We start from the raw sequence: 27,092 nt of genomic DNA on the forward strand, positions 1-27,092 counted from the left end.
AAGTCGCAACAATCAGGTATGTTTTTAGGCTTTGACCTCAAAGTGAGATTGTTGGCTTCCCACTAGGGCAGCTACGGTCAGTGTCAAAACATCCCCTTACAAATATCCACTATGTATACAGACTTACTTTCTGTTGGGCAAGAACCTCACAGCCCCTCCTTCGCAAATTTAATACAGAAAAATTGACCATAACTTAAACAAAAACATAACAAGGCAATTAAACTTCTGATGAAGTTGCAAAATGAAGGGTGAACAAAACTTATTAAAACACATTTTCTGAACATTTTCCTTAAAATCTTGCAGCATAAAAAATGGATTCTCAGGGTACCAGACAACACCCAGGACCACAAATCTCAAACTCCACAGAACTCCTTCCCATCACATAATCTTCATAACATTTTGGCATCAACCGGGTCTGAATTGGACTGAGCCAATGTATCATATTACTTGTGCATGAACTTGCTGGAAGCTTCTTGGCACGCCCAAGTTTCTCACATACATACAAAGATCTGGACTGAGGAGCAGCTTAAACCATGTGTTTGTTCTAAATGTTACAGTGTTCCAGAACTGTGGTATGATCAATCACCTCTTTGACCTGGACGGGTGCAGAGATTTTTGACATACATCCTTTAGGTGTATGAACAGGTTTATTTATTCTAATGGAATTAATGACCTTGATGTGTGACTTCACATTTAACATTTGAGAACTATAGTTCCTTGCACAACATTCTGCGTCTCAGTCACTTGTCCAACTTTATTCAAATCTAGCCACCTGTGTCCCATTCTTTCCTTGTTTAATCACCTGCCAGCTACTCTTCCACTTAACAGGGTAAACATTTGATGTGAGATATGGTTCTAGTTACTCAGGGCATATTTCTTCTGATAGGCATCCAATCTAGTCTATTTACTAAATCTAACTGCAACTGATCCTTCACCACACCACTGATCCATTCCACAAGATCATTACCGCAGGGATTATACAAAGATGTATTTACATGACAGATCCTTGCAGTATTCCAAAGTTTCCACATTTCACAGAATACCAATTTGGTTCCATTATCTATAACAATTTCTTCCGGATACCCTTCTCTTTTAAATCCTCTTTGCAATTCTGTAACCACATGTGTAAGAATGCTTGAACATTTTTATTTCAGGCTGCTTTGACATGTAGTCAGTCAGAACAAGGATATACTTAAACATACTTCCTAAAACCCAAAACAGACCTGAAATTCAGTGGCAAATGAAAAGCAGACTTACTCTCAAGAAACAGTTTGACTAACCACTGGGGTAAGCAGGGAAGGCATCAATACTTGGCTCTCGTCACTCAACACATACAACATTCTTTAGCATGGTGTTAAATGGCATTATCCATCCCAGGGCACCAACAATCCACATTTACTCTGTGATTAATGGCCTGGATTCCAATATGCCCTTCAGAGGAAAGATTCAAAACTCTACCACAAATACCCACTGGAACAACCAAATATCCCATCTCTTCTTAAAATTTCATTAATGATGGACATCTCTTCAGCCACATGTCTAAACTGAACCGGTTTCCATCGTATTCTCCCAGTTCGCATTGTATTCTCTTCAAATGCAGCCAACCACTAGATGTAAGCTCCATTAACATTTACAAATCAACATCCTCCTCCAATTGTTCTCCTAAAAACTACTTTAACATAACATCATCCATCACAGAATCAACATAATTTAATGCACAAATCATCTCAGTGTTATCAGCCTCACTATTGTTATCAATTGGATCCTTCTTTAACAGTAATGTGAAGATTCAATCAGCAGCAAAATTCCTCGCTCCCATCACATATTCCGGACTATATTAAATTTCCTGTAATCAATATTGCCACTTGGCTATGAAAGGTGTGGCCACAGTGGCTATTGCTGAAAAAATCCACAAGAGGTTTGTGATTGGTTTGTGACATAAATTCACTGCCTCATACAAAACTCTTGGAATGCTGAACCCCAAAGTTTCCTTCTCAATGGTGGAATGTGTAGGGCGCAGCATCACAGAAAGCCCTTAGTGTCAAACAAAATATTTCTTCTTTGCCTTTAGTTCTCCTTTAGAACAGCACTGCACCCAAACTTTGATTGCTGCCATCGGTTTTGATGATACACATATCACTGGTGTCAAATGGTTTGAGTGGGTAAGCAGAAACAACATTCATTTTAAGTTCCTTAGAACCTCTTTACACTGTTTAGTGACACATACCTTTCTTTCTTTTCCAACAGAATACGCAAAACAGCAGTTTTGTTGGCACAATTCTTTACAAATTTTGCATAGTAATTCAATAGTCCCAAAAAGGATCTAAGCTGATCCTGAGCAACAGGCACAGGTGCTCTTTCCATCACTTGTAAAATAAAATATTTTAGACTCAATGCCCTTTCACTCCTTCCTGATACATGATGACCCAAATAATCTACTTCATTTTGCGAAAACCTACACTTGTCCTTTCTAATCTTCAACTCACTTGCCTTGATTATTATCAAAATGCCACTAAACCTCAAATTATGTTCACTTTCATGTTATCCACATACCAGGATGTTGTCCTGGAAACAAGATATACCTGCAATGCCTTAAAGAATTTGTTCATTAGCCTTTGTAACATTGAGGTTGCAGACACCATACCACATGGCATTTGAATAAATTGATAAGGTTACTCTGCAGTCACAAATGATATAAGATGTCTTGAATATTCTTAAAATTAAATTTGATGCTACGGCACAGACACATCAAGTGAAGAAAAATGACTGCATCCTTGAGTGTCACCAACATTTCACTGATATTGGCCAGCAGCTGTCTCTTCACCCAAATATTTGCATTAGGATCACACAACCTTGACATGTATATAGCACAGACTAGATCCTGCCTTGGTATCTGATTGGCTGGTTTGTGGTGATGGAAGACGTAATGTCAGTAGACTGGTGGGTCTTGAACTTCATTACATAATAGATAATAGTGGCTCTTCAATGTGGCCACTTCAGGACAATTAATGCTGCTTGTGTGGATCTGGCAAAGGTCCTAGTTCGGAGTACACTAAAAATTGAACACATGTTTGTTATTTTAATTAGTTGTGGTTTGAAGGAGGTTGATATTGTATCCCAAGTTGAGGTCTGCAATACAAACACAGAATATTTCACCAATGAGGTTTGATAATTGAAGAATGGCAGTGTTCGATTAGCTGCGCCTAAGAAATAAAAGTCTGCCTGCCTGATTCATTATTTTTTCCACATTTTCTAAATAATGGAGTATAGTACCAGTGGATGGAATATTTTTTTATGATCAATTATTATGAAGCAGCTGACACTATAAAGTGCTGGCTAAAGAACTGCCTATGGGGAACAACACTTTCTAGATCTCAATATCGGTAGAGTGCTGGAGGGTTTACGTGCATCAGTACATTTCTGGAGAGACATCCAACTCTCACTAATGGGTAGGGCTTCCCTGGTAAAAATAATGGTATTGCCATCATGTTTATTTACATTGCAGGGCACATTGTACACTATCCCTAAGAGATTCTTCAGGGAGTTAGACAGCTTGATCATATATCTCCTGTGGGCCAATAGGCATAAGTGGGTAGGATTGGCCACGCTGAAACAGACAAGGGAACAGGAAGGCACAGAACTTCCCAATTTGGAGCTTTACTATTTTGCAGCCCACCTTCAAATATGCGATCCATTGGCTGGATGAAGAAGACCACTGGAAAAGGCTGCTTGTGAAAGGCACTCATGGGGACTGTACACTTCCTGAATTACTTATGTGTGGAAATTATGTGTCAGCAAAGAGGCCGTTTGTGATTTGACAGGTATGTCGAGCCTGGGAACTGATGGTTACAAGAGTGATTCGACATGCATCTTACGTGCCAATCTGGGCATCGATTGCGGACATAACAGAGATGATGTTGGTCCAGAGGTGGATTTTCTTGGGACATAAAGAAACGGTTGATTAATTTATGCTGGGACCCAGGCAATACTTACAATATGCCAATATTCCCAGACAAACCCTTGCCTTCACAAACGCTGACCAGTCTTCTGGACTTGTCAGGGATCCATATACTAATAACACATTTGTAATGGGCACTCAGAGAAGACCTACCGAGAATCATACCTAAGATACATGGTAGATGGCAGGAGTCGCTGGGTGGGGTTATCTCTGAACGAGACTGGAAAAAAGTACATATCGGGGTGCATATTGTAAGCTCCAATGCATGTTTTATGCTCATACAATATAATTACACACACCAGGTGTACCTTTCACCCAAGACCTTAAACACTATTTACCCCGCCCGATCAGACAGATGCCCGTATTGTGAAACGCCAGAAGCGGACTTTGTGCACTTGGTATGGAGTTGCTCCCTGGTAGGGTCTTACTGGAAAGAAATCTTATGAAGCTTAAATGGGGCAATGGGTTGGGAGATTCTGTGTAGCCCAGGGGAGGTGTTGCTGGGCCTGATTCCTGCCCCATCGAAGAAGAAGCTTAGCCGTAAGTTTCTGATGCTAGGCTTAGTACTAGCTAAATGGCAAATTGCTATTAAATAGATAAGTGCACGTCGCTCCCGAATACAAAGAATGGTGGCAGGATATGTCTGAGTGGGCACTAGCTGAGGAAGTACATATGATACATGTGAGGCATTATGAGCAGCTACAAGATGATTTGGCATCATGGAGGCAGATGCTACTGGAACTCCAGAATGGAAAGATGGTTGAATCTGGAGTTGGTGTTGAGCCATAGGATAGTACACTGTGGGGGTGTAGAAGATGGTCAGAGTTAATCTAGATGGATAAAAGTCTGTTCTGGAAGGGATAATATGTCCATAGATGTGATGTCATAAGGACAGGCAGCTGGACCTACAACATAACAGCAACATACATAACGGTACCAGAAGTGATACTTACACTACATGTTTCTTAATTTGTGATTGCATGACAGCAATAAATACTATGATATTATACACTGAGCAGCCATGCGAGAAGGGGATGGTTGGGAAATATACTTGTTTATATGATGTTTGAATTTGAACCTGTCATTGTATACATGTTATAATGCTCAAGAAACTGCTGTGCTGTATATGACATTCTACATCAGTTACTGCTGAACCATACAATTTCTACTTTAAAAGCAACAAAAATTATATTTAAAAAAAATTCTGGCTAACAGAATACCATTTGTGTTTGTCAAATACACTACATATTCTTTCATTGCGCCAACCTAAGCTCCCGTCCATACCAATTCAGCTTAGTACCAAACTTGTGCAGAGTATTTCTGTACACAGCAATACGATAGTTTTCACTCAAGGGTGCTTGTAAAACACGTGTTGAGAAAATCTAATGTTATTGCCTAAGCCAAACATCTTTTGACTTCTGTGGATCCCCAATTAATCATTCTGGAATCCAGGTACCACGACTGAATCATTATTGGAATCTGGGGACTCACTTTCAATGTCTTTCAATGTCTTGAACCCCTAAACAATACATGAAAATACAGCAACAAGCATAAATAAAATGCGTACACAAATTATTATATATTTTATTTATTTCAAATACACATAAAAACATTTTAATCAGAATGTTAGTGCATTTATAAATTCAAATGAGGCCACCCATCGTCCATGTTATATTCTGTTTAATGCATTTGCATCAACTTAATTTTGAGCCTCCAATTTTAAGTTCCTTCACATTTGCAAAATGTTTAAAATTATCAATTTACATTATGCTTCTTCATTTATAAATATTTCATTCATTTATTTTATATATATTTTATTGGTCTTTTAATTTTATTTAATTTTCTAAGCAGCCACAGACCCACAGAGGTGAGGTGTTGCCAACTTCCAGGGGTCCCTTAACTAAAAGTCTCAAAATTTACAGAAATAGCAATTATGTGTGCGTGTAGTCAATCATAATATGAAAGAGGCTTTTTTAGCCCCAATCTGAAGTAATGTTTACAATGCTTCAAATCAACATTAGGAGCATATCTCTTTTCTCATATTTTCCTATCCATTTCACATCAGATATATACTTTACAACTATTTCATATATATTGTGGGGCAAAGAAAAACTGTAGACACCAACTGTTTTGGCAAATAGAATTTCCATCTTGCTGATGTCTTTGTGTCTTTTGGTACATAAGTGGCCTTCAGACAGTCCACACAAAAAAGACGATAATGATCTTAGTGGCTCACCTTAGTTCATGGAACCGCCTCTCTGAATTAATTGTAACACATATTAGCTGTTTTCATATTGTTATAGGTAGTAAACTTTAAGGTCTTTAGTTTCGTTTACAATATCTTACCTTTTAATTAGCTCTAAGCCCATCTGAATTGCTCAGTTTTAAATTTGAGATTCACATGTATAAATGTTATAAACCACATTAGTAGGTAGGATTCTTACCAGCCAACAATGGAAAACCTCTATAATACTTATCTGCATACATTCTTCAAAACATGTCCTCACACTGACTCTGGAAAATAACCTATGATTTTCTTCTGTGCCAGTGTGATAGTGAGCATGCAGGACTATGACATTTATAAAAAGTCAACATAGAACATAAATCTTTGCAATGAAGTAAAAATTAAATAAATAACAAATACATTTGAAAGAAAAATAAATCAGTTGGATTATGCGACAATAACTGGTACCTTGGTCCTTTCTTGAAGAATTCCATACCGTTCTTGCAAGTCCTGTAACTCCAGTTGTGTTACATAGTGCTCAGTCATGCCAGCACCCTTCACCTCAATTGTCTCTAGCAATGTGCTGTGGCTCAGCACTTCTTCGCTCAGCAGCTACCAGCCAAAGAAAGGACCACCGATTAAAAAACTAATATCAGTTATGCAACAAAAAAAAATTAAAACTGATGGGTTCAAGTAAAAGTTACTGTTTGTTCTTCAGATAGAAAAATGTATGTTTATGACAAAGAAATTGCATCCCCCTACTAAACTACCTACATCATCACTATCTGGAAAATGTCATTTGATCTTTCAAGCAAATGCTTTGAGGACATGCTTTCTGTACTTACATTTGAAGTGTAGAAATGTGCAGATAACAATCTACAACATTATGCTACAATGATCTGTTAAAAAGTGACATATTTTAATTGGGACTTATTACAAAGTGCTGGTCACTAACCTATTGAGGGAGAGCTCTTCTTCTGCCCCTCCTATCTTTTGTATGCGGAGATCTCCACCACATGTAAGCATATGTTTTTGTAGTGAATGTGGGCAAGCCCAAGGGAAGTGGCTGGAAAATGTGGAATACTTACTACATAATAGGAGAGGTTGGGAAATAGTAAGGACGAGATCACAGGCGAGTTAGGGGGGATTTAGGAAGGGACGTACTAACACAAACATCAGCTTACAAAAGGGTAAGTCTAATCCTATTACCAAAATACACTTTTAAAGTTACTACAACCCAGAATGGCACCCAAGAGCTGTAAATGTACCCCAGCCCAGTCTTGGGGTAAGCCTAGCACACACATGGTTACATAGAAATATGCAACACACTCCATATACAATAATGGAGGTGAGGATTTAGTATAGCACCCCAAAATAAAATGTTTTAATTAATTTTACTTGTTAAAAAGTTATATTAAACATCGAATAAAACTTTAATTTGTGAAAATAATACTAATCATATGTTTTAAAAAATATCAAAATGAATCCTTTAAAGTTTTAAAAACACTGAAAAAATAATGTAAGTGAATTAAAAGATAACGTAAATATATTTTGTAAATACTAATTAAATATTGATAAGCTAGTGTGGTTTAGGGTTAGTGAAAAATATTATACATTATTTGCTTGTAAAAATGTTCAGTATACTTTACCATAGACGGGTCTCTGCCCATGTAGTTGTGATCTCTGCCTGCTTGTGAAATGTTACTAGTAGTAACTTCACATTTGTAAATGTACTTTTAGATGGCTCCAACCCCTCGTTTCAGGGTGTGGAGATATGTAAATCTACACTTAGATATAAATCTACACTTGGTAATGGTGAACAGCACAAAAACCTAAATTTACACCTAGGTGAAAGAGTTAATGTACACGAGTAAATCTACACATGTAAATTTACCTTTGTGAATAGAGCTTAGTGATGAACAAGTGCTACCTCAAAGAACCCACACAAAACATGCACATGCTATTGTAAACAACCAGGTCATAAGTCTTAAACATAAGTTAGAAGAGCAAAACATTTGGATATTTGAGAAAACAGGTATTAATATTAAAAACCAAGGAAAATTATGCTCTCATACATTTGTCTTGAAACTGACTACATTTTATCAGCTTCAGTCAAGATAGTTTACATTCAAGCAGATCTGTAGTTATGAACAGCAGCATAAGAAACACTGGCCATGTAGATTATAACATGGTGATTGTAATCTTGAAGACCTTTGTAACTGTTAAAGGCTGTTGGCCACTGCTAAAACAGCCCATGTACAACTTGTATTGCTGGCCTATCTGTATTACGAAAAGTGGAAATCCAACAAAAAATGCTGGCGCTCAATCATATCACATCTCATCCATTTAAGGCACTAACGTCCATAGTATAACACATATCATAGTGTTGTCTAAGTTCACTGTCATTTTCAGCAGTAGCTCAAGAGCATCAAAGCCTAGTCAACACTGTTCCAGACTCATCATACAGGAGAACAACAATGGTGTTTGGTTGTTGTTTCATGTTTTTCCTACCAACCTTTGTTTGGTCATAGCACCGAAAGTTATCCCTTTAAACTGATTGGAGTACTACTTGTTCTGCATGTGAACTACAAAGCTTCTTCGTTCAAAGCCATCAAATTACTGAGGGCTTTGTTACGAGTGTGGCAGTCTATAGACCACCAGACTTGCGGTGCCAGTCGGGACCGACGCCAATGCAGCAGTCCAACGGTGGCGGTCTGACCGCTACATTACAACCCTGGTGGTCGGACCGCCAGGAAGCCGCCAGCTCTGCCAGGATCTTGGATCCAGGCAGTGGCAGTGATCCTAATCGCCAGGGAGGTGCTGCAAGCAGTGCTGTCCTGGGGATTACAACCACGTTCCCTGCTGAGCATTTCATGGCAGTAGCAACGCTATAAAAAGGCTGGCGGAGAACAGATGCAGGAGGCCACAGGGGGCCCCAGGCACTGCCCATACACTTGGCATGGGCAGGTCAGGCCCCCCCGGCCAGCACCATAGCAATCTTCACTGTCTGCTGGTGCACCTTGCAGGCGACAGTATTACGAGCCAGAGACAATGCTGTAGCCTGTTTCCCGCTAGGCCAGCGGGTAGAAACATAGGTTTCTGGCCGCTAAACTTGCAGGAAACCCATAATAGCTCTGTCGGGAAGTGTTGCCACAAAGGTGGTGCCACCCTGTGAGGAGTTTCGCGGACGGAGTTTTCCGTAAGCAAAACTCTAATGGGGCCCTTAATGTCTATGTAAACAAATCTGTCTCCCTGCAGCAAACCACATTAGGCATCCTGAAGTCATAAGCTACAAGCACATGCTGATAACCTCTAAAAGACTACATACCTTGGATTTGCTTAGTGCAGTTGTTTTGTACCGCAGCTCTGCATACTGCCTCTCGGATGCATTTAACCTTTCTTCCACACGGTCCATCCAGTTAGAGAATTGCCGAATGTCATCTTGATAACTTGTCCACTTTGAAAGGGCACTTTCTAATTGACTTAAAAAATGAAACACTTTACATTACAAGGCATACCTCTTATGTGCCTGTAAGGAACATCAAACAATTTGAATGAGCTAATCGTTATTTAGATTTGTTCAGTACGAATGGGGCAGGCTTAACAAAGATCCAGAGGACAGCTAAGAAAACAAGGTAAATCTCTGTTTTAGACCCATCTACATGTCTTTTCATTTTATCCATCAACAACAGTTTTGTCTTAAGAGGTATTGGGTCTCACGAGATTGTGTACTGATGTACAAATCTTAACAGATCAACTGCATTACTAATTATTCAGTCCTTACACTAACAAGGCCATTACAAAGAAACATTACCATTCATTTCATATGTCTAAATCAGCTTGTTTTACAACTTTACACAAAAATGGCCATTACAAATTTGTTGCACTTCTACTCCTTCAAGTATACTATTACTTAGAAATATCAGAGTGCTGTATGAACACAAGCAAAAGGATCATTTAAACTAGGTCTAAAGTGAATGCACAGACTCAACAAATATGGAAGGACTGCAAAAACACAGACTTAAAAATAGAGGCACCCAAAACATCAATATAGCATTAATACTTTTCTAGTATTTTTTTCAATTCATCCAAAGTTACTTCTTACCGTTTGTAGGACTGAGTTCAATAACTATTGTATTTCAAGTTGCGGCATATTTGAAGGCAAGTGATTAACAGGGGATTTTGCTGCTTGCTGAAACATATGTAGCAATATGTGTACGCATGGGTGAGTTTTTGTCAGTCTAATTTTTCACATGTCCTGCCTCTCCTTGAGCGAAGAGTTACACATTCTGCCTTGCAGTCCTTACATGCATCATTTATACAGATTATCCCACACCATGTTATTTGTTTCCTTCTTGAAACCAAGTACATTTTCTAATTTATCAGCAGCATATTATACCTTTTGCACTGAATGCAGGTAGACATGATGGAAGCCCAGGTGTCCTTCAGGTCCTGTAGCTGCTGGGTAATGGCAGGTACTCCTTCTGGAGATGTATTCCTTAGGACAGACTCTCCTCTGGTCAGCAGTAGCTTCATTTGAATCTCCTTTTCCTGCTTCGCTAGCAGCAGTGCCTGGAGAGAAAATCTCATTGTCATCTTCCATAAATGGCCAACAGAAATGAAAATGTATCAAGTATGCTAGTCAATGCTAATTTGCAACTATTAATATTACAACCACATCGCATGATCTTCTGTACCCTTATTATCCTCCACATCTCATTCATTTCATTACAGTGGAAATGTGTTGGGAATACTAAAATGTAGAGTTGACAACTTGCTCCATGTCATGAAGGAATTATGTTTTCAGATCCTGAGCTTTCTTGTCAGAAATCCCTGGAATTTGGTTCAGTATTAGCAAACCAAGGCTTCAACTCTCAATAAACATTAAGTTGACAAATAAACAAATAATGACCAGAATGTTGAGACAACATCAAGGAAAGTGGTAACTTTCTACAGAAATGAAGGCCATGCTCATTTTTGCATGCAGCTCTGATATGGGTAAATAAGTCCTCACCCCCTCTTGTCTAATAAACATTTTAATATCTCATCGCTACGACAGATACTTTGAATTTAGTTGATAAACTGGAAGATTCTGAAGATGGCCTCAAGAGGACAACAGCTTACCATCACATACACATATTCCTCATACAACAAAAGTAGAGAAGAAAAAATCCTGTCTGAAGAATATCTACACTATTCAAATTTTTCCAGAGTCTTAATTTTTAGAAACTTATTTTCCATACTGAATGTTTTAAATAATTCTGAGCTCTACCTCCAGTGCAAGACTCTTATAATTTTCTGGACTTTTTTAAAGCCTCAACTTCACTTTAATGACCAGCAGGACTCTGTTTAGTACACACAGCAATGAGATTTGTTGTTCCCTAACCTGTGAGCAGCAACAATGCTGAGGAAGCAAGCTCACTTAAGAGATCTAAAAAGAGTTGCAAGCTTTGGGAATCTCAGCTTCCATTGGCTGCTCTAAGAGACTTAAGACATCAATAGCAAAGTTTTTGTGCTCATACAGGAAAAGCACATTTAGGGCCTGATTTAGAGTTTGGTAGATGGGTTACTCCATCACAAACATAACGGATAGCCCATCCACAGGAAAATAGGGACTCATTTACAGCAGACTGGATATCTGACACGCTTGTGATGGAGTAGTCCCATCTGCCAAACTCTGAATCAGGACTCTAGTCTCTGTTGGAAGAGGACATGGCTAGTAACTTAAAATGTAATATAAATGCCCAAAAACATGAACACTAAACAAGTCTCTAATGAGACATGACTGAGTTGACACCAGAACATAGGTCTTACCTTCTTGGAGCATGTTATAGAATGCTTAGCCTTAGAAACTATCCTTGTTTAGGGCTCACAAATTTACCACCAATTGGCATTCAGCTTTACTTTCTTTTACACTCTCCTTCTTTTTAATTTTCTAAACAGCAATTCAAGTTGTTGCTCAGCTAAATAGAATGACACCTAAGGAGAATTCAAAGGTAAGAAATTTGCAGCTAGAAGTCTGAGGAAAACTGGGTTCTGGTTGCAGAACCCACCCCTAACTTTTTGCTTAGTTTTTGATGTAAATTGACTGAAGTGGACTAGGTTCCTGCTAACCAGGTCCACGCTGCCAATGTTCCTTCCCCAAAACAAGACACCTAGACACATGATCCCCAACTTGCCAGGCCACAATTGCACCTCTCTAAGTCTCTAGTAGATGCAGCCCTGATACTTAGTACATAGATACTAATGAGGGTCCCTAAGAGCTGCATCACAAATTGTGCCCCCCTAGGGGACCCAGCATCAACCTCATGCAGACTGCCATTGTCAAGATGCTCCCTAAAAGTGGAAACACAACATGTCACACAGCATGTGGGCCATGGCCCCCTAAACATGTAATATTTGTAAGTCTTCCGTACAGCAGGCCTTACTGCCCTACGGCAGGGTGCATTATATTACGTGTGGACATCTCTGCAGGAGCAGATATGACCCTGCTATGTCTATATTGATTCCTAGACCTAGTAAGTGTGCAGCAAAACACATGTACTGGACAATTGTCAATATGAGTTCCCCAGCTACATGATGACTTCACTGAAACTAGGGATGTTTGGTATCAAACATCTTGTATTAATAAACACTCACTGAGTCCAGTAATGGATTTATTAACAGATGCGCCCAGAGGGCATCTTAGAGGTGACCCCTGAAAACCTGCCAACTGCTGGTAAGCTCACTGGCTAGTTCTAGCCAGCTTGCCTCCAACAGACTAGAATCTGACCCCTAAGGGTGAGAGCCTTTGCGCTCTGGAGGGCAGAAACAAAGCCTGCTCTGGCTGGGGTGCTAACATACCCCTCCTAACAAGATGGCCCACAAATCTGCATTCCAAGGCAGGGAGCTTCAAAGAAGCCTACCACTTTTGGTATGCAGAACTGGCTCTCCTCAGAAGAGGATGCTGACCCCCAGCCAAAGGGCCCTTCTGGACAGGTGGGAAAATTACCTATTCAGGAGGCATGTCGCACGTAGAGACTGGACACACTCCTAGGGTGACCAGCTTGAAGTGGACACAGCCTAGGAAATTCTGCTATCTCGTGTTTGGGGGAATTTAGGAACTCTGGACAGGGTGATGCCTACTTCCCACAGGAAGTGGTCATATAGGGGGTGTAGTGACCCTAAGGGTAAGTAGCCCATTGACTACCACCCTTCACTCCCCTTAATGCACCATAAATGGAGTATTTAGGGGACCCCCTGATACCAGATAAAAGATCTTTGCTGGACACAAAAGGAGTGGACAAGAAGCCTGCTGAACCCTAGAACCAAGGAGCATGACTGACTTGGCACAAACCGTGCTAGCCTGCCTGCTGCACCTGAGCTTCGAGGAGCAACTGACCTGCTGCTGCAGCCTCCAAGAACCTGAGAAAGCTGCCAGTGCTTCTCAAATTGCATAGAAGAACTCCATGGAGCAGGGGAACTGCTTCCTTGCCTCTGCAGACAAACAAAGAAATACTCATATGACCAGGACCGTCAAAACCTGATGCCGGACATCACCACTGCATGCAAGCCACCTAACCTGAGCTTAAGTGGGCCAGCGGTGTCAGCATGGACCCAGGCCCCCCCGAAACAAAGGCCACCTTGAGTGTGCCCACTGTGGACTTCACAATGGTGTCTGCAGCCTATTTCTACAGACCCCCTCCATAACTGCAAGTGACTAGGAAACAAGGACCCAACACTCCACGGTACCTCTGCGCCCATCGGCCGTGGAATGAGGAGAAGGGAATCAAGGGTGTCGCCACATCTCCCAGCCTCATGAGACCTGAGAACACTTGTTGGCTTGGTCAGAATGGGCCCCCAGTCCTTACCTGCAAACTGTTTTTGGGGACCCCCTGCAACTGCGAGAAACTACAGCACCCGCCCCAAAGACAGAACACACCACTGCACTCGAGCCCCACAGCCCCAGGAGAAGTGGATCGACCATGTCCCCATGTGCCTGAAGACCTCAAGGGTCGAGCCCCCTTGTGGGTTCCCCTGGACTGACCTTCCAGTCCATCCATGCAGCAACTTTGTAGCTGGACCGATACCCATTGACTTACACAGGGCACCCGACTCTGAACTGCACCCCTGCACCCGGCTGCCCCAGTGTGGTCCAAGGTGACAAGATAGTGGCCTTTGACCTTGCCCCCTACTTACCTTAAGTTCAGGAGATTGGCCTTGTAAAGTCACTGTACTATACTTTTATTCAGTGCTTGTCCTCCCTCCATATAACATTACTGCTTCTGTCAACTTTTAACAACTCAAAAAATTCCTAACTCAAACAGTACTCACCTGATTCCGTTGATCTGCATATTAAAAAAGGATATGTTATTTTTATCAATTGGTGTTGGATTTCTTTACTGAGCGTGTGTCTCACTTACTGTATGAGTCTGTGCCTTACATGCTTAGCAGTACCTTGTGATATGCCTAACTGCTCAACCACACCACCACAAAAGAGAGCATTTGGTAGGTCATTTGTGCCCCATGATAGCTTTGGGGTATGCCTGGAATCTATGCACAGTGTACCTCACTTTGATCCACTATATAAGCTAGCTTCCTACAGTCTCTATCACATTTATTTATTATTACTTGTGCATTTCAAGTACAATGACTCTGAAAAGCTCAGAAAGGATTGGGAATACAATTCAAAATGTTGAATGTGTGGTGCAGCCTTCGTTTGTTCTGTGTAAATACCAAAACAAATTTAAACCAATAACATCAAACTTCTGACCCCTTAAAATGAATAATGAAAACTAAAGTCCAACAGGCAACAGGAAGCAATGTATAGCAATTATTTTAAGATGCCTGTCATGAGGGTTTTTTTCCCTTCATTCAATAAGGGAGAAGACTATCTCACGCCTCCTATATGCTGCTAAATATTTTTATCTCTTGAGGGGAAAAGAAGCAATCCCAACTATATACCTATAGTAATAGAGAATGTAATCGCTTGTGAGCCACGACAAAACTCACATATAGGCCCTCATTTATACCTTTTGACACTAAACTGCGCTAACACAGTTTAGTGTCATAAAAGTATACCGCCATCCCAAGTCGCCAGCCGGGTGGGGGAGGCTTAGGGAAAACTGGAGGTTGTGCGTCAAAGAATGGCGCTAGTCAGGTTAGAGTCAAGAAAATGACTCTAACCTGATTAGCGCCATATTTCAGCGCACAACCCCCATGGACATGACTCCTGCCTAAGTGAAGACAGAAGTCGTGCCCCCCCAGTCCAATGGCCATACCCAGGGGACTTATGTCCCCTGGCCAAGGCCATTGGGCCCAGTGCCGTGTAGAGGGGCCCAAGTAAGGCTCCCCTATGGCACTACAAAAAATAAAACAAAATACTCACCTCTACCTACCTGGAATGGGGACCCCTCATCATTATGTGTCTTCGTGGTGTGGGTGGGGGTGGGTGCGGTTGTCCCTGGGGCCAGGGAAGGGCACCTGTCAGCTCTTTCCATGGTCTCTGACAATGGAAAAAGGCCAACAGGTCCCCTAATGCCTGCCCATACCCAGGCGTTAAATAATGGCGCTAAGCAAGCTCAGGGATAAATATGGCACAAGGGCCGTAACGTCATTTTCTGCACAGGTACACTACCTTGCATCTAATTGACACAAGGTAGGTTTCCACGTCCAGAAAATTATGTTAACTCCATAACTTTAGTGCTAGACATGTCTAGTGCCAAAGTATTAATATGGAGTTAGGTTTGCGCTGAATTAACATAAAAAATTAATGATGCTATCCTAAATTACGGACGCAGCTCCATGGGATAGGGCGGCCACTAGACTAACATTGTATGTTTCCCAACATTAGTCCGGCAAGGGACCTACCCAGGGCCCCTCTCCCGAAAGGAGCTGCGTCCGTAATTTAGGATAGGCTCTTCTAGATCATATCTATTTGATGTGAAACCTATGTGAGTAAGTCAACTCATTGTTTTTTATTTTGATTTTCCAAAATGAAGTATTACCTGCATAGAATTTAGATTTATGTTCAGGAGAAGTTATTAGTGGTTTTTGGTCCTCAAGAAGCGCCATATGATCCGATTGGATGACTGTGAGGCGCAAAACATGTTGACCTTTGTTTGTGGAAGCAAAATCCTTCTCCCTCGTTTTTAGTGGAGCGCGGGTACATTATTTCCTGTTTACTCTATGCATCCTTGTTTTAATGTTGTCCAGGATCCTGCCATATTCAATAAAGGCTTGGTTTGGAGGCGCCAGAGGCAATTTTATTTTCCTTTTTCTTCTCTCTTGTTTTTCCTTGATTTTTGCCTGTAGGTTTGAGTCTATTCCTACGTGCTTCTCACTGTGGCACACACTATCAGTTAAGATTTCCGGAAAAGAGCCCCCCTAAAGGGCCTGTCGGATATTGCAGCACCAGTCTGACGAGAAGCTGCCCTATGATGAATCATGACATCTAATAAAATGTGCGAGGGTTTTTAGCTCCAGTATATTAGAGTGCCTGTCGATGTTTGCTCCTATATGTTTTTTGGAACATTGTATTTTTGTTGAACATTGTGATTGTTACAGAGAGTATACACTGGACCACTAATTCTGCCTGTCTCTCTTTTGATTGAATTGTCCTTTATAAGTAGGCCAATAATCCTATTTGCAACGTAAAATCTTCTGTTTTCAGCCAAATGGGAATAAAATCAGGTAAAAGTAATCCAAGAAATCAGGCCTGAATGTGGGAAACTTGAGGAAATCAATATATAACACCAAATATGCCACATTCATTCCCATTTATCATAAATGTGAGGATTTTAGTATTTGGCTGTATGGCCTTATCTTGTAGTACACTTGTAAAAACTGTCTTGGACTCAGTCAGGCTTGTTTGGAAAACCTTAAGCTCAAGCCTGAGTAGCTCTGACTTTCAGCAGCAAGACTTAAACAAAGGATCTAGTGTAAAGCATTAAACAGTAACAAATAATGAAAACCGAAAGTCACACAACAAGAAGGAAACCCAAAACCAATTTATAAAAATAGAGTATATTTTAGGATTTTTTTTAATCCAAGATTAATTCACCGGAGGGTTGCGGGGATACAGATTTTTAAAGAAAACATAATTTTTAGTTTCAAATGAAAACAATCACTGGTAACTGTAAAGTTTGCAAACTTTTGAAAAGTTCATAAGAGTTGAGTTCGGCTACCCAGGCCTGATTTGGCCAACCAAATTCTACAAGGAGAAGATCTGAGGAGGGGGGAAGGAGGGGTAATAAGGAGTATTTGGACAGTTACCTGCCCACCAAAGTGTTTTCCAGAGCAGTTCAAAACTTTACAGTACAACGTCAATAGATAGGTCCGGATGCTTCGGATACAGCACAGGGAGGATTCTCAAGGATGCTCTGGGTGGTCTGCGGTTGATGGGGTGCCTTTGTGGTTATTCTATGATCCACGGCTCAGGTGGGGCAATTTTAGCCAATGTGATCGGGATCCCTTAAAGTCCTCTTTAAGACAGCAGAAGGCCAGCTGTGGCTGGACTACCGGTCTCCCTACACAGATGTCTCAGTGATATCCTTTGGTGGAGGCTAGAGTACCCCCTGGGTGACCAATCTAGACTCAGAAAACACTGCTGGGTTCAGCTGACTCAGATGCAACTCTTGGGTGTCAAGGACCCACCACTTGGGGCGTTCAGGGCAGTCAGTGGAGATGGCTACTGATTTGCCCAGATAGGCTACTTCAGCTGTGATGACTTTAGTGCCAGTTCCAGTCGACTGACCCTTGGAGTTTCTTCTTTGGTCTGGGGCACGACTTTTCCTCCAAGCAAGCAGCCACAGGTACAGTCCTCACTTCGCTAACCCAAGGTGCAGCCCAGCAGACAGGGCCTCCCTTTGCACAGTCCAGGGGTCAGCAGGGCAGTCCTTTTTCGGTCCTTGTTCCAGTTCCACTTTGGCCTGAGGTTCAGGGTGCCAGGGGTCCATATTTAATCCCAAAAAGTGTCCTGAGGAGAAGATGTGGTCACTGGCCAATAGGCTACCAGCTCCTCTCACTTTTGGTGACAACTTTCCAGCTATGTGTGGCAATCCCAGCGTGCATTATTCTGCCCACTAAGATGTCAGGACCCCTTCTCGAATGTTAGGAGCTTGCTAGTCCACCCTAGAGGTGTGGCTAACTCTGGGCTACACATGTACGGAATAGCTGGTTTGGGCAATGGTTTCACCTATATGTCCCTGCCCCCAGCCAATCTATCTCAACAATCGATCAGGAGTGTGATCACGATTTGCCCACCAAAGGTGGCTTCACTTTTGAAGCTTGCCATTTGGGCTAACACCCTGAGTGGCTTCCTGCGAATGGGAGGTGACATCTCATCCTGTAGCAGGCTGCAATTGTTCCTATGCCGGGGAGTTGTTCACACCGCTACCCAGGAAGGCAGAAAGCTGTATGGTGGCCTGTGACCATGTGAGGTCATTGGACAAACTGGGTCACGAAGTAGCAACTTTCAAAAAGTTGCATTTGTTTATTAGTGACTTTAAATTCGACTTTGGCATCAAGTCAGGTTTATTGCCACAATTAATTTGATACCTTACAGCTTCCATCCGAGTAGCCCCATTCAGGAATTAGCCGGGCTAAGGGGTCAGCCAGTAACTGTGTATTAGCCAATGGGGCTATTAACTTTCCCACAGCAAAACAACTTAGAAGTATTGCTGGCAAGACACTTATGAAAAATGCATGTTCTATATAATAATACACAGCTCCCTGCCTTAGGGCTTGCTAGGATTGCCATAGGGAAGACTTATATATATTGTTAAGGGAAGTGGCAGCTTTGCCATTAGTTTAAATGGCAAAGTTGAACTAGCAGTGTTACCTCTGCCCTTCCAGTCTGCAGTGGCAGGTTGGGAACCAATTTGTACTTTGTCACACACAGGGTGGTGCAATTAGTGCTGCAGCTCTGGGTGGACACTCTGCCTTACGTGATCTGGGTACCATATACTAGGGACTTAAAAGTAAGTCAGTTCTTGCCAGTTGGGGGTAAACAACTCAACATACACTTTGCAATGGGTTAGAACACTGGCAATGAGGTCTGAATAGTAGGCCTCAGTGCACTCTCAGATTCGATAAACCAGTAGCATCAGTCCACAGATGTGGGGGGTGAAAGAGGTATTTCCTAACAATGAACTGTAACAGTCAATTAAATGTGGTAATGAGTACTTGCAAGGGGAAGCTAAGTGAGAAAAATGAAAGGGTCCCATTTTAATTCAGTCTGCCCCATGGACTGTTTCTGCAAGCCTCACTGGGATTATCGGAGCACTTGTAATCAGCACCAGTGACAAACCTAGAAAAAATGTCTACTTTAAATGGAAAATTCAAAAAGTGAAAAACATTTAGTGAGAACTTTCATACCCATTTAAACATGCTGAATATTTGTATGCTCAATTAAATATAAAATCCACCCTCTAATCATAACTGCAAATACATTTCTTTCACCTAACTCCTAAATTTAACCCCTTCGTGAGACTCCCATCTCTAACCCTACCACAAGCCCTAACACTAAACAAAGACTATGAACTATCTCCTAATCTAACCCTAGAATAAGGACTATCCCTTGCCCTATTCCAATCTCTTACTTTATCTATAACCTATACTGAACCGTAATCCTAATCCTTATACATAACATAACCGTCACATTACCCTTCTTAATGAAAAGCCCTACTCAAAGAACAAACCCTTTCCCTAAATTTATCTTAAGGGCTTCACTTATCCTAATCTTTTCCACAATTCATCATTTCAATTACCCTAACCATTTGCTTTTTCTCCCCTAAATTTTCCAATTACTTATTTTTTTCACACTTTCTTTGATGACTTTTTATTTTTTCTAATTGTGGTTTCTTACTTTTTTCCTTTCTCACTTTTGACCTTAAAGGAGTGTGGCACTGAATACCCCAGTGTGCAAGCAGTTGATATTCAGCCATTTCACCTTTAAACCCACTAACAAAAACTTTCAGTCTAACCACTTTATAAGTAAAATGTGGAGGGCATGTGTGAGTGAATTTGAAGGAACTTGTGTGTACTGCATATTTGTTGATAGGAATCTGCTCTCTATGGTATTGAGCCTACACTGCCATTGAATTATACAATCTCCTTAAATACATTTAGGGGCATATTTAAGAGCCCCTAGCACCATTCTAACCCCTTATTAGCGTAATTTGTTTTACGCTAATATGGTGTTAGAAGGCCAAAAATGCTGTGACATATTTAAAAAGTCGCGCAATGCATGCATTGTGCCATTCTGTAACTCTTTGCGCTACATTATGCCTGCGCCAGGCATAATGTATGCAAAGGGGGCATTACCCCTTTAGGGGGGCTGAAAGAATGGTGCTAGTAAATCTAAGAGATTTTCTTGCACCATTTTTTCGATACTTTTAATGCCTGCTCAGAGCAGGCCTTAAAAGGAGGCTTCCATTGGTTACAATGGGCCTCCGAGTGCTTTGCAGGATTAGCCTCAGAATTGTTGACACTAATCCTGCAAAATGGCCGGACTAGCATCAAAAACTTTGATGATAGTCCCCTAACTACCTCCGTGGTGTGACGCATTTTAAATACGGTGCACACATGGTGGTGTTAGGGGGGCACTACGGAGTGCAAGAAAAGTGGCACTGCACTGTGTGCCGAGCCATTCTTCTTAAATATGCCTGTTAGTTTTCGGTCATGCTTCATATGTGCTTCTAAGCCACATCCAGTAGCTACTTACACCCATTGGACCAATGAGCTGGGATGTCTCACTATCTTTTGCTGCACTTGTTTCTAGTCGTTTGTGAATATTGCTGGTCAATCAAGTCAAGTGATTTCCTACTTTGACTCTAAAATCAGTGACAAATGAGAATAAAGCATGTATGATCACTTTTTGTCCTGAATAATGGTGGTAGTAGGTAAACTGACACACACCTCTAGCTTTGACATTCTGCTGTCCAAGACACTTTTGTCTACTGTGGGATGGCAGTATGATTTCAGCATGTGCATTGCATCGCTCATCCAGTCCTGGAGCTCTTTCAAACCCTGGGAGAACTGCTGGTGTTCGGCCACAATCCTTTCCAGCTTTGATGCCTTCACCTATAATTCATGCCAGAATGATTGATGATTGTGATATTAATAAAAATGCATTTTGAGAAACTTGTAATAAATAAACATTCTTTATTTTACACAGGACTAGTACAGTTCGTGGACTCAAATGTTCTTTGATATAAACTTGAAAATCTGCTACACAACAGTCTAAAGTAGAGGACCGACAACAAATTTCCTATGTTATCAATGTATGCAACAAACACATTCCCGTTTTTTTTAAGTGAAAGGCACTGAAGTAAACTATGATGTGATACTGGCATCATCTATTGGTTTTAGAAACAAAAATTCACACCATCAAACTAAGCTCTAACCAAAGTAAGAATTTTAGCTCATAAGTTGGTAAAAACTATTTGGGTAAGCAATTACCTTGAGTATAATCACTCAACGATCTACGGAATGAACCAGCATAAGCATATAACAAAAAAACATAAAAATAAATTGTGGTAGCATAGGCTGAAAAACATAAGGTGACAGTTTAGTTGCATAGTAAGGACACCCAGCACCCAGTGGTGCATTACCTTGGTTAGGTTGCTTAGCGCTAGGTACTGAGAATACAGCTGTGATACTCTGTGCATAAAGCTTTTGCTGGCAGCTTGCCCTTCCCACAGCTGCTGAGCTTTCTCCTTTAGCCTGCTGAGCTGAGGCTCTTGGCAGCTTATCTCTTCAAGGACAGACTGCAAAGCACAAGCATGTTAGAGAGGAGAGGAGGAGGCAATAGGAAAAAGCGTAACCCATATAACATAAAAAGCTCTCCTAGTGGAACAGTTCTTGCAGCATTCATGCAACACTACCAAAACAAAACATTACCAACAAGCTCTGCACATCACAAAATGAAAGAAATGGCACATACAATGTCTAAAACATATAATTAGTCAGACAGACATTTTTGCTGTTGCAGTTCACATAAAGATTACATTTGTTAGGCGGCATTAGAACAGTGGAATGTTGGCACCTTCACTGATGGCAGCAGAGTGGCAGAGAGCCAATAACAGCTGGCATTTGCTTTCTTCTCTAATGTTCCAATGATTGTTTTTCTGTTTGTCCTTGTTTAATTCAGAAAATTCATTTTAGTAGGTGAAATATTCTAATAGTGTTTCAGCCCATCTGCCTCAGCCTATGTAGATTGTTAAAGGCATTCTCCCTCTTTAAAGAACTTCACCTGAGTTTGGTCTTGTAACTCGGGTAGAGGGTCTTTAACAGCTACAATAGCCCTTGGAAGTGAAGTATAATACTATATGGAAGAGGGAGAAAGAGAAGCTGATGCTTTATTTGGCATGATTCAATGTCACCTGTAACTTTTGCTGCTCTCTCTTCTTAGAAGGCAGGTCATAAAGTCGGCTGCTGCTCTCTTGCACCATCTTCTCAGTGGTGCTGAGCCACTCCTGGATTGGTTCAGCACCTCCCTCGAAGTCTTTCATCTGGACCTTCAAGTTCTGTAAAGGTAAATATCTTGATAATCAGACCTTCAACAATGATTTCATGCCAGTTTTCAAATACCTGAACAGAAACATTTCTGACCACTTGCTTCATTCCATCAGATGTACAGTCCACCTATACCTGCACACAGTGCTCTGCAGTAGACAAAAAGGGCAATTGCTGATTGATCTCTTAACCAGAAAATCCAGCTTTTTCACAAGTCACCAACAACTATTGTACTGCACTTGCTTTTGATCCTGGGGACCCCATCCCCCAGGGCCTGCTGCATTTTTTGGGGGTTGGGGGGCAGATGTGCATCCCATCGCCGGGCTGCTTTGGCCCTGGGGACTTCATCCCCCAGGGATAAGCGCATTTGTTTAGGGGGGGCACGTAGCCGTCTTCCCTAGGCCAATTTTGACCCAGAGGACCCAATCCTCCAGGGCCCGCACTACGAGCCTTATTAAGACCTTGATGGAGGGGTTTCCTCCATCACAAATGTGGCAGATATACCATCCGTCATATTATGATCCCATTAAATTCAATGGAGAATGTAACACGGCGGACAGGATATCCGTCACATTTGTGAAGTAGGAAACCCCTCCGTCAAAGGTTGAATTAAGGCCCTATATCTACGTGGAAGGAAACGTAGAGCTTGGCCAACAAAGGGTGTGTGCCCTGGTGTCCACCCAGGACACCCACCACACTATTGTTTGGGCTGCAGGGGGCTCCTTGTATCCAGCAGGAGTCGGCATTGATCCTGCTGGCAGAGAGTAGCTAAACATTCCGCTCGCTACGGGCAGGAGCAATATTCAGATCTGTTTCCCTGCCCACATCACTGTAAGCAGGGAAACAGATCTGAAGTCCACTCCCAGCGGGTGGGAGCATTTTTCATGCTTCTGCCGCTGGGAGCAGACTTTGTGCTTGATCCCACATGGTGAGAGATTTGAATTGCTCCCACCAAGTGAGATCAAACAAAGGTTTCCCTGCCCCAACAGTGTTGGCAGGGAAACCGCTATGTCCTGGGGGCATAGCACTTGAACTGGCCCTAGGTTATTGGGCCCCAAGGCCATTAATGGCTGGCCCTACTTCCCATTTGCTGCACAGGCAGGCTCTGGGATGCAAAAGCATACCCTACCCCAAATTATAAATATTTTCCCCTCCCCCAAGAACTAACCCACCCAGGGAGCTAAAAAAACGAGCGCGGAAGACCGCACTTTTTTGTTTATAACTTTTGCTGCAGATTCGAAGGTCCTCCACGAATGCAAATTAAAAAAAAACAATTTTGGTCCCAGGAGGGGTTCTTGTGGGCCCCTACCACCAGGCCTAGCAGATCAGGGTATTCATACCATTTCCTCTTGTGCCTTTTTAAAAACAAATTCTTAGGACTTGTGATCGAGTCCTTAGTACTAAGATGCCTTCCTGGTTGAGGTGGTGGCAGCCATTCAGATCTCAGTTTGAGATCTGCTGCTATCTGCACTGCTTCCCTAGATATACAAAGTATTAAATGCTAAATGCATTTTGGGACCTCCCCTATTTTCTCATCAATATATATATATATATATATATATATATGGAAAATGTCACTTACCCAGTGTACATCTGTTCGTGGCATTAGTCGCTGCAGATGCACATGCTGTGCACATCCCGCCATCTGGTGTTGGGCTCGGAGTGTAACAAGTTGTTTTTCTTCGAAGAAGTCTTTTCGAGTCACGAGATCGAGGGACTCCTCCCATTTCGGCTCCATTGCGCATGGGCGTCGACTCCATCTTAGATTGTTTTCCCCGCAGAGGGTGAGGTAGGAGTTGTGTATGCTAGTAATAGTGCCCATGCAATGGAGTGAATACGTATGTACATAATGTAGTTTAAAGTAATATATTTACAAATTTACAAATGTTCAAGATCAACTTCTAAACGACTACAGGCTCCCGGGAGGCGGGTGGGCGCATGTGAATCTGCAGCGACTAATGCCACGAACAGATGTACACTGGGTAAGTGACATTTTCCGTTCAATGGCATATGTAGCTGCAGATACACATGCTGTGCATAGACTAGTAAGCAGTTATCTCCCCAAAAGCGGTGGTTCAGCCTGTAGGAGTTGAAGTTGTTTGAAACAATGTTCGTAGTACTGCTTGACCTACTGTGGCTTGTTGTGCCGTTAACACATCTACACAGTAGTGTTTGGTAAATGTATGAGGGGTAGACCATGTAGCTGCCTTACATATTTCGGTCATTGGAATATTTCCTAGAAAGGCCATGGTAGCACCTTTCTTTCTAGTTGAGTGTGCCTTTGGTGTAATAGGCAGTTCTCTTTTTGCTTTAAGATAACAGGTTTGAATGCATTTAACTATCCATCTAGCAATGCCTTGTTTAGAAATTGGATTTCCTGTATGAGGTTTTTGGAAAGCAATAAATAATTGTTTTGTTTTTCGAATTAGCTTTGTTCTGTCAATGTAATACATTAACGCTCTTTTGATGTCTAATGTATGTAGTGCTCTTTCAGCTACAGAATCTGGCTGTGGGAAGAACACTGGTAATTCTACTGTTTGATTCAAGTGGAACAGTGATATGACTTTTGGTAAAAATTTAGGATTTGTCCGTAGAACTACTTTATGCTTGTGTATTTGAATAAATGGTTCTTGTATGGTAAATGCTTGAATCTCACTTACTCTTCTTAGAGATGTGATGGCAATTAAGAATGCAACTTTCCATGTTAAGTATTGCATTTCACAAGAGTGCATGGGCTCAAAAGGTGGACCCATGAGTCGTGTTAAGACAATGTTGAGGTTCCATGAAGGAACTGGTGGTGTTCTTGGTGGTATAATTCTCTTTAGGCCTTCCATAAACGCTTTTATGACTGGTATCCTAAATAGTGAAGTTGAGTGCGTAATTTGCAGGTAAGCTGAAATTGCGGTAAGATGTATCTTAATGGAAGAAAAAGCTAGCTTTGACTTTTGCAAATGTAGTAAGTATCTTACGATGTCTTTGGCAGATGCGTGTAAGGGTTGAATTTGATTATTATGGCAGTAATAAACAAATCTTTTCCACTTATTTGCATAGCAATGTCTAGTGGTAGGTTTCCTAGCTTGTTTTATGACCTCCATACATTCCTGTGTAAGGTCTAAGTGTCCGAACTCTAGGACTTCAGAAGCCAAATTGCTAGATTCAGCGATGCTGGATTTGGATGTCTGATCTGTTGTTTGTGTTGCGTTAACAGATCTGGTATGTTTGGTAGTTTGACATGAGGCACTACTGAGAGGTCTAGTAGTGTTGTGTACCAAGGTTGTCTTGCCCATGTTGGCTCTATTAGTATGAGTCTGAGTTTGTTTTGACTCAACTTGTTTACCAGATATGGAAGGAGTGGGAGAGGGGGAAAAGCGTAAGCAAATATCTCTGACCAACTCATCCATAACGCATTGCCCTGAGACTGATCTTGTGGGTACCTGGATGCGAAGTTTCGGCATTTTGCGTTTTCTTTTGTTGCAAATAGATCTATTTGTGGTGTTCCCCAATTTTGGAAGTAAGTCTTCAGTATTTGGGGGTGAATCTCCCATTCGTGGATCTGTTGGTGATCCTGAGAGAGATTGTCTGCTAACTGATTCTGAATTCCTTGAATGAATTGTGCTATTAGGCGAATGTGGTTGTGAATCGCCCAATGCCATATTCTCTGTGCCAGGGGACACAACTGTGTTGAGTGTGCCCCTCCCTGTTTGTTTAGGTAATACATCGTTGTCATGTTGTCTGTTTTGACAAGAATGTGTTTTTGGCTTATTATGGGTTGAAATGCTTTCAGCGCTAGAAATACTGCCAATAGTTCTAAGTGATTTATGTGAAACTGTTTTTGCTGAGTGTCCCATTATCCTTGTATGCTGTGTTGATTGAGGTGTGCTCCCCACCCTATCATGGAGGCATCTGTTGTTATTACATATTGTGGCACTGGGTCTTGGAAAGGCCGCCCTTGGTTTAAATTTATACTGTTCCACCTTTGAAGCGAGGTGTATGTTTGGCGGTCTACCAACACCAGATCTAGAAGTTGACTCTGTGCCTGTGACCATTGTGATGCTAGGCACTGTTGTAAGGGCCGCATGTGCAACCTTGCGTTTGGGACAATGGCTATGCATGATGACATCATGCCTAGGAGTTTCATCACCATTTTGACTTGTATTTTTTGTTTTGGATACATGGCCTGTATTACATTGTGAAATGCCTGAACCCTTTGTGGGCTTGGAGTGGCAATCCCTTTTGCTGTGTTGATTGTCGCCCCTAAGTATTGCTGTGTTTGACACGGCAGAAGGTGTGACTTTGTGTAGTTGATTGTGAAACCTAGTTTGTGGAGGGTTTCTATGACATACTTTGTGTGTTGTGAACACCGTTCTAGCGTGTTGGTTTTGATTAACCAATTGTCTAGGTACGGGAACACAT

General features: G+C 41.6%; 1 protein-coding gene across 1 annotated transcript in view; it reads right to left on the minus strand.

The window, feature by feature from the left end:
* The window catches only part of SYNE1 (spectrin repeat containing nuclear envelope protein 1), a 1,478,055-nt gene that overhangs the window by 834,455 nt on the left and 616,508 nt on the right, over positions 1-27,092 (minus strand). Inside the window, exons 59-64 of the mRNA XM_069234720.1 lie at positions 22,547-22,690; positions 21,776-21,931; positions 21,081-21,245; positions 10,582-10,754; positions 9,511-9,664; positions 6,651-6,794 (exon numbers count right to left, since the gene is read on the minus strand). Of these exons, the coding sequence (XP_069090821.1) occupies positions 6,651-6,794; positions 9,511-9,664; positions 10,582-10,754; positions 21,081-21,245; positions 21,776-21,931; positions 22,547-22,690 (936 nt within the window). The remainder of the gene's footprint in view (positions 1-6,650; positions 6,795-9,510; positions 9,665-10,581; positions 10,755-21,080; positions 21,246-21,775; positions 21,932-22,546; positions 22,691-27,092) is intronic.

The sequence above is a fragment of the Pleurodeles waltl genome, chromosome 5 (assembly GCF_031143425.1).
Source record: "Pleurodeles waltl isolate 20211129_DDA chromosome 5, aPleWal1.hap1.20221129, whole genome shotgun sequence".
Taxonomy (NCBI): domain Eukaryota; kingdom Metazoa; phylum Chordata; class Amphibia; order Caudata; family Salamandridae; genus Pleurodeles; species Pleurodeles waltl.